The 8138-nt window shown below is 50.0% G+C and overlaps 1 protein-coding gene across 1 annotated transcript in view; it reads right to left on the bottom strand.

The window, feature by feature from the left end:
• The window catches only part of SPG7 (SPG7 matrix AAA peptidase subunit, paraplegin), a 48403-nt gene that overhangs the window by 19826 nt on the left and 20439 nt on the right, over nt 1–8138 (bottom strand). Inside the window, exons 6-9 of the mRNA XM_017513946.2 lie at nt 5770–5872; nt 4439–4564; nt 3054–3216; nt 2491–2664 (exon numbers count right to left, since the gene is read on the bottom strand). Of these exons, the coding sequence (XP_017369435.1) occupies nt 2491–2664; nt 3054–3216; nt 4439–4564; nt 5770–5872 (566 nt within the window). The remainder of the gene's footprint in view (nt 1–2490; nt 2665–3053; nt 3217–4438; nt 4565–5769; nt 5873–8138) is intronic.

The raw sequence follows: 8138 nt of genomic DNA, 5'->3' as shown, positions 1-8138 counted from the left end.
AAAAAAAAAAAAAAAAAAAAAAAAAAAAAAAAAAAAAAAAAAAAAAAAAAAAAAAAAAAAAAAAAAAAAAAAAAAAAAAAATCTTACAAAGCAGAGACTTGAAAAGATGCTTGTAGCCCTGTAAACACAGCCTGATTCACAGCAGCCCACATGTCCATGGATGGGCAAATAAACAGATGCGGCCCTACACACAGTGCAGTATGGTTCAGCCTCAAAGAGGAAGGAGATCCTGATCTGCAGCCAGCGCAGAGGGCCCCGAAGACGCTCTGCTCCGTGAAAGAAGATGGGTAGCAAAGCATAAACACTGTGGGTCTCCAGCTCCATAAGGTCCTAGAAGAGTCGAACTCAGAGACAGACACAGGCTGCAAGAGGCTGGGGTGGGAGAATGGAGAGGACTCAGAGGGGACAAATGTTCTGTTTGGACTGAAGACAAAGTTTTGGAGGTGGATGGTGGTGATGGTGCTCAGCAATGGGAATGTACTTAATGTCGATAAACTTCAGAATGATCAAAATGGCCAATTTATGTTAATGTATTTTTAAAATTGTTTCTAGAGACAAGGTCTCGCTGTGTCACCCATGCTGCAGTGGCAGTTCACGGGAAGACCACGGCACAGCACAGCCCCTAACTTAGGCTTCAGCACTCCTTCTACCTCAGCCTCCCAAACAGCCGGGAACACAGGCATGGACACCAAGCCTGGCTATCTGGACATTTTACCACAACAATATCCACCCCCCAAAAAAAAACCTTGCAAAAGTATCTCAGAAGAAAAACAATTTCATGTCACTTTTATTGGGTCAGCTCCATTAAAAAGAAAAACGTTGTCAAAGCCAGGCCAGAAGTCGTTTTCAAGGAGTCACACAAGAGGTGTGCCTCCCAGGCCGCAGCACACTGAGGCTCTGCTCATCACCCTCACCAGTGTCACACCCTCCCCACGTGGCACAGAGAGAGACATGGCCACACAATCAGACAGACTCATTTGAACCTGGAGATGGAGGCTTCAGTGAGCTGAGACTGTGCCACCATACTCCAGCCTGGCGACAGACTCAAAAAAAAAAAAACAAACTACTAAATAAAAAATAAATTAAATAGGGCTGGGCACAGTGGCTCACACCTGTAATCCCAGCACTACAGGGTGGGTGAAACCCTGTCTCTACTAAAATACAAAAAATGAGCCAGGCATTGGGATGCATGCCTGTAGTCCTAGCTACTCGGGAGGCTGAGGCAGGGGAATCGCTTGAACCCAGGAGGCAACGAATGCAGTGAGCTGAGATCGCACCACTGCATTCCCCCTTGGCAACAGACCAAGACTCCATCCCCAAAAAAAAAAATAATACAAAAATTAGCTGGGCGTAGTGGCAAGCGCCTGTAATCCCAGCTACTTGGGAGGCTGAGGCAGAAGAACTGCTTGAACCTGGGACTCAGAGGCTGCAGTGATCCGAAATCGCATCACTGCACTCCAGCCTGAGTGACACAGCAAGACTGTATCTCAAAAAATAAATAAATAAAAAATTACATCTGACAAACCACTTATAATCCCAGTTTTCTTTTACACTATTGCCTTGACCTTGTTTTTTTGTTTTGTTTTGAGACGGAGTTTCGCTCTTGTTACCCAGGCTGGAGTGCAATGGCGCGATCTCGGCTCACCGCAACCTCCGCCTCCTGAGTTCAGGCAATTCTCCTGCCTCAACCTCCTGAGTAGCTGGGATTACAGGCACACGCCACCAAGCCCAGTGAATGTTTTGTATTTTTAGTAGAGACGGGGTTTCACCATGTTGACCAGGATGGTCTCGATCTCTTGACCTCGTGATCCACCCGCCTCAGCCTCCCAAAGTGCTGGGATTACAGGAGTGAGCCACTGCGCCTGGCCCTAACCTTGTTTTTTAAAAATTAAAATCTGTGTTTCTTTCTTTCTTTTTTATTTTTTTTGAGATGGGGTCTCCCTCTGTCACCCAGGCTGGAGTGCAATGGTGTGATCTCAGCCCACTGTAAACTCCACCTCCTGGGTTCAAACAATTCTCTTGCCTCAGCCTCCTGGGTACCTGGGACTACAGGCATGTGTCAACACTGCCAGCTGATTTTTGTATTTTTGGTAGAGACAAGGTTTCACCAAGTTGCCAGGCTGGTCATGAACTCCTGACATCACGTGATCCACCAGCCGCAGCCTCCCAAGGTGCTGGGATTACAGGCGTGAGCCGCCGCGGCTGTGTTTGCTGACCACAGCACAGTGATGACAGTTCTTCCACCAACTGCTCTCTAGTTGTGAACTGCTGGATAGTGTGTGCTCTCATATGATCCTCACCTGCAGCAAGCAGGGGCACAGGGGCAGCAGACACCAGGGACTCAAGACAAATCACGTCTCATAAGCACTAGTTTAAGATGCTGGAACAATAAATGTAAACAGCTTCATCTACCCAGAAAATGACTGTCCTGAAAACATCAGAAACCTTCTCTCATGGTGCAATGGGGGCGTGGGGCGCACGGGCACTGACCGTCCATTTCCACCAGAAGCTGGTTGAGCGTCTGCTCCTCCTCGGTGTTGGAGAAGCCGGACATGGTGGTGGAGCGCTTCTTGCCCACCGCGTCGATCTCATCAATGTAGACGATGCAGGGAGCCCGGGCTCGGGCCTCCTTGAAGAGACTCCGCACACGGGCAGCACCAAGGCCTGAGGGGACAGAGAGAACCAGGAAACGGGCAGATAAAAAACAAAGCCTCTTCCTGTGCCTGGGCCAGACAAAGGTGTCCCGCAAAGATGAACAAACCTACCAGCCTCATCCCTCCAAAGAGACACACAGTGGCTGCTCCCGGGGGGCCCTTGGCAGCCCCTCAAGGCTCACGTGCACCGTGCTGGCTTGTAGGCCACAAGTGAGAGCGGCTTCAAAGCAGACATCATGTGCTCCGCAGACACAACACCTCCTCTAACCCAGGCCTCACTTTCCCTCTCTATTCCCCGCCCACCTGCTTCCCCTTCAGTCTAGCTGCCCAAGGAAGGACGTGTGAAAGGAACCACGTGGTCGGCAAAGGCCATCCACAGCCCCCAACCACAACACCTACCTCCAATGACCTCCACGAACTCCGGGCCAGCCATTGCCAAGAACGGCACCTGGGCCTCTGTGGCTACCGCCTTGGCCAGCAGGGTCTTCCCACAGCCAGGGGGGCCGAGCAGCAGCGCACCCTTTGGGACCTTGGCGCCAAGCTGGAGGAAGCGCTCTGGGCTCTGAACAGCAGTAGACAACGTGACACTGGTGATTTGCGGTTTCAGATTTTCTTTTTTTAAAGGTAATGTCCCCCGACATCGCCCAGGCTGGAATACGGTGACTGCCATGATAGCTCACTGCAGCCTCAAACTCCTGGGCTCAAGGCATCCTCTCACTTCAGCCTCCTGGGTAGCTGAGACTATACAGGCATGTGCCACCACGCCTGGCTACTTTAAAAAATTTTTTGCAGCCGGGCGCTGTGGCTCAAGCCTGTAATCCCAGCACTTTGGGAGGCTGAGGCGGGTGGATCACGAGGTCAAGAGATCGAGACCATCCTGGTCAACATGGTGAAACCCCGTCTCTACTAAAAATTACAAAAAATTAGCTGGGCATGGTGGCGCGTGCCTGTAATCCCAGCTACTCAGGAGGCTGAGGCAGGAGAATTGCCTGAACCCAGGAGGCGGAGGTTGCAGTGAGCTACAATTGTACCACTGCACTCCAGCCTGGGTGACACGAGACTCCGTCTCAAAAAAAGAAAAGAAAAAAAAAAAAAATTCTGTCTCTACTAAAAATACAAAAAAACTCAGCTGGGCATGGTGGCACGTGCCTGTAATCCCAGCTACCCAGGAGGCTGAGGCAGGAGAATTGCCTGAACCCAGGAGGCGGAGGTTGCGGTGAGCCGAGATCGCGCCATTGCACTCCAGCCTGGGTAACAAGAGCGAAACTCCGTCTCAAAAAAAAAAAAAAATTTTTTTGCAGACAGGGTTTCACGGTTGCCCAGGCTGATCTCCTACTGGGCTCAAGCAATCCCCCTGCCTCAGCCTCCTGAGGTGCTAGGACTACAGGCACGACCCACCGCACCACACCCTCAGAGAGAATGTTTAAGCGATGCACATGAAAGCCAGGTCATGCACTGCCATAAACTCCGTATGGGGTTTACGTGGTTCTGGGAAAAGCACAGAGCTCTGCCAGGAATCCAGGATGGCTAATGGCACAGCAAGCATGGGCCTCGGCCCCTCCCCTTGGCTGAACCCTGTGCACGGAGCTTGCACTGCTGGTTGAACAGGCACCAGCACCTGCTTGGTGTCCCCATGGGACAGGGTAGAGGCCACCACCAATCCACAACATGTAATTGAAGGAATTCCGAGTCCCAAGGCTCTGATCCCCTCAAAAGGCCTTCCGGGAGAGAAGGCAGATCATCTGTCTGCTCACGTCTCCCTCCTGGTCAGCGCTGGCTCTCACCTTCAGATAATCCACGAACTCTCGCACTTCCAGCTTGGCTTCGTGCATTCCTGCTACGTCTTTGAAGCTGACCCCTTTCCCCATCTTCCCATCCACAATCGTGAAACGAGCCATTTTGAGCTGATTCTGTGCAGAAAGAACGAAGTACAAGGAGCTGTGCAAAGTGAGGAAATCAGCAACACAACGCAGGAGGCTCAGCCCACGCACCTGAGCTGCTCCAACCCCTTGCCCTGCGTCTCCATTCCAGGATCCCTTTGGCTCCACTCAAGTTAGACTGACAGGACACATGGGTCAGTCTTGAGGCATACAAGGAAAACTTGTTTCACGTCATTAATTACTAAGAGACTTGACTAGCTATTTACCTTAAAAACCATTACCCCCAGCCGGGCACAGTGGCTCACACCTGTAATCCCAGCACTTTGGGAGGCTAAGGAGGGCAGATCACCTGAGGCCAGGAGTTTGGGGACCAGCCTGGCCAACATGATGAAACCCCATCTCTACCAAAACTACAAAAATTGTGAGCCACAGTGCCTGGTCTAAGGTTGTTCCTTTAAAGACAACCTTTTAAATTCCTCAGCTTCTTAGCTACTAGGAAACGAAGAGGAACAAAGTCTTTGCCAGCTGATCATTGAAAAATATGCATTCAGCCAGGCTGGTGGCTCACACCTGTAATCCCAGCACTTTGGGAGGCCGATGTGGGCGGATCACCTGAGCCCAGGAGGTCCAGACCAGCCCAGCTAACACGGCAAAACCCTGTTTCTTTCTTTTCTTTGGAGACAGAGTCTGCTCTGTCCCAGGCTGGAGTGCAGGGGCACAATCTCGGCTCACTGCAACCTGTGCCTCCCGAGGCAAAACCCTGTTTCTACAAAAATACAGTAATTAGCCAGGCATGGCGGTCCACACCTGTAGTCCCAACTACTCAGGAGACTGAGGCAGGAGGACTGCTTTAACCCAGGAGGTAGAGGTTACAGTGAGCAGAGATCATGCCACTGCACTCCACCCTAGGCAATAAAGCAAGACTTTCTTTAAAAAAGAAAAGAAACATGCAGATTCAACTGCCTTGTAAACTCACCTGGCTCAGGCACCACAGAGTAAGGGTGAGAGGCCCTCAGGCAATGCTGGTCACTAGCCGCCTTGCAGCCAGCCTGGGAAACAAAGCCCATGGGAATTTGGCTGCTCCCAAATTATGGCTTCAGGCTGCTCTCCTGGACAGGTTTTCACTGTATTATTTACTGTACCTATCCTACAGCTTATGGGAAAAGTATTCAGCAAACACAAGCAGAAAAATCCTGAGGCTGTAAGTTCAGAGAGCTCTGATTGACAGAACTTACAAAAGCACTGAATCCACCTTCCCTTCCAGTCATTCCAGCCAGGCGGAAAATGTACCACAGGATGGCCAGGCCCACTGCTGTCATCCCCAGGGCGTACAGGGCACTGCCAGAAGAAAAAGAGGCAGGGGTAGGGTCAGATGGCATCACGAGACAGACACACTTTTCTAAGTCAGAACCACCAGCAGCAAGGTTTCGAAGACGACAGGAGTAATCCCTACGTCTGGGACTGATGCACAGAGGCAGATGACGTGAAAATGGGTTCTCTCATTTCATTCTCGCTGACTACGCTCTTTCATGAAGGATTCCCAAACATCAGACTGAGTGTGCAAAGGCCTGAAATACCTAGTGATCTGGCCAGCCTTGTGACAATACAGGGTTTTCTATTTTCAGTATACTTTGTTTTCAAAAGTAAGCAATCAGTTTCAAACAGCAAGGCAAGATCAGTCTAGCAGTAAAAAGCAAATCCCAGGCCAGGGGCACCGTAGCTCAGGCCTGTAACACCCCAGCACTTTGGGAGGCTGAGGCGGGTGGATCACAGGGTCAGGAGTTCAAAACCAGCCTGGCCAACACGGTGAAACCTCATCTCTACTAAAGAAAATACAAATATTAGCAGGGCATGGTGGTGTGCACCTGCAATCCCAGCTATTCTGGAGGCTGAGGCAGGAGAATTCCTTGAACCCAGAAGGCAGAGGTTGCAGTGAGCCAAGATCATGCCACTGTAGTCCAGCCTGGGTGACACGAGACTCCGTCTCAAAAAAAGAAAAGAAAAAAAAAAAAAATTCTGTCTCTACTAAAAATACAAAAAAACTCAGCTGGACGTGGTGGCATGTGCCTATAGTCCCAGCTGCTCAGGAGGCTGAGGTGGGAGAAACACCTCATCACAGGAGGCTGAGGTTGCAGTGAGCCGAGAATGTGCACTGCACTCCAGCCTGGGTGACAGAGTGAGACCCTGTCTCAAATCCCAGGACTTCAGCCCTCATCCTGAAGGAAGGGCTGCCCTGACCTTCCACCTTCTCTGCATCATCGACCTACAAAGAGATGAGAAGCACAGCCTCAGAGCACTGATCTTCCAGGAGTTGCTGGGTTGTACAATTAGAGGTCCATCTTTTTTTTTTTTTTTTTTTTTGGTAGAGATGCGGTTCTCCATGGTGCCCAGGTGGTCTCGAACTCATGGGCTCAAGAGATCCTCCTGCCTCAGCCTCCCAAAGTGCTGGGATTACAGGCATAGCCACTGCATGCAGCTAGAGGTGCATTTTAATCAAAGGAGTACTTGCCAGTCACCGCATTCTACATCTTCAGAGACTACAAGGGAACAATAAACCTCTCTGGTTTCAGTACCTATTGGCCCCTCATTTGCTCCTAGGAAGGAACCTGTGTCAGGGCCCATGGCCCATAAATGCCCACAGCTCCCACCAGGTCTGCTTCTCCCTCAACACTCAAGTGAGAACTTCACGTTCCTGTTTCTACCCCTCTTGTAGAAGACAGCAACCCCAGGACATTATCAAAGTCCTTGACTCTCTTTTTCGTTTACTGCTAGGCTGATCTTGCCTTGCTAACTGAAACTGATCAGTTACTTTTGAAAACAAAACACCATGAAACTAGAAAAACGTGGATGTCGTTATTGTCCAAGGCCGGCTGGGTCACTAGGTATCTCTAGCATTTGTACCCTTCATCTGACCATTTGGGAAAACCTCATGGAACAACATACTCAGCGAAAATTAAACAAGAATGTGAATTCAGGCATGCCGGACAACCGAAGAGAGTGACGAAACAAACTCCGACAGACTCGCATACAGCTGGCCTCCATATCCACGGGCTCCACTTCTCTACGTTCGATCAAGCACAGACTGAAAAATCGCACCAGAGCTGAACGTGCGCAGAAGCTTCTTGTCATTATTCCCTAAACAATAAAGGACAACAACTACCAAAATACTATTTACAGGGTACTGGGTATGACTGGCAATCTAGAGATGGCTGAAAGCGTATCAGAAGATGTTCTCAGGTTATCTGCAAACACTTTGGCATTTTCATCAGGGACTGAGGCATCTTCAGATGTTGGTATTCTTGGAAGGTCCTGGAACCAGTCCCCCATGGATACCCAGGGTTGACTGTATTTGCAAATTTCCTGGCATTGCATCATTCACTTCTAAGTTTATGTAACCCTCCCACAGAGGAGTCTAGTTAACTACAGGCAAAGACAGTTTGAGATTTTTGTTTGCAATCTGTTTCTCACATTACAAAGCCAAGCTGGGTTTAAAGATGTCCAACATGCCGGGCGCGGTGGCTCAAGCCTGTAATCCCAGCACTTTGGGAGGCCGAGGCGGGTGGATCACGTGGTCAAGAGATCGAGACCATCCTGGTCAACATGG

The sequence above is a fragment of the Cebus imitator genome, unplaced genomic scaffold (assembly GCF_001604975.1).
Source record: "Cebus imitator isolate Cc_AM_T3 unplaced genomic scaffold, Cebus_imitator-1.0 Scaffold509, whole genome shotgun sequence".
Classification (NCBI taxonomy): Eukaryota; Metazoa; Chordata; class Mammalia; order Primates; family Cebidae; genus Cebus; species Cebus imitator.
This window is presented reverse-complemented; position numbering and strand designations above follow the sequence as displayed.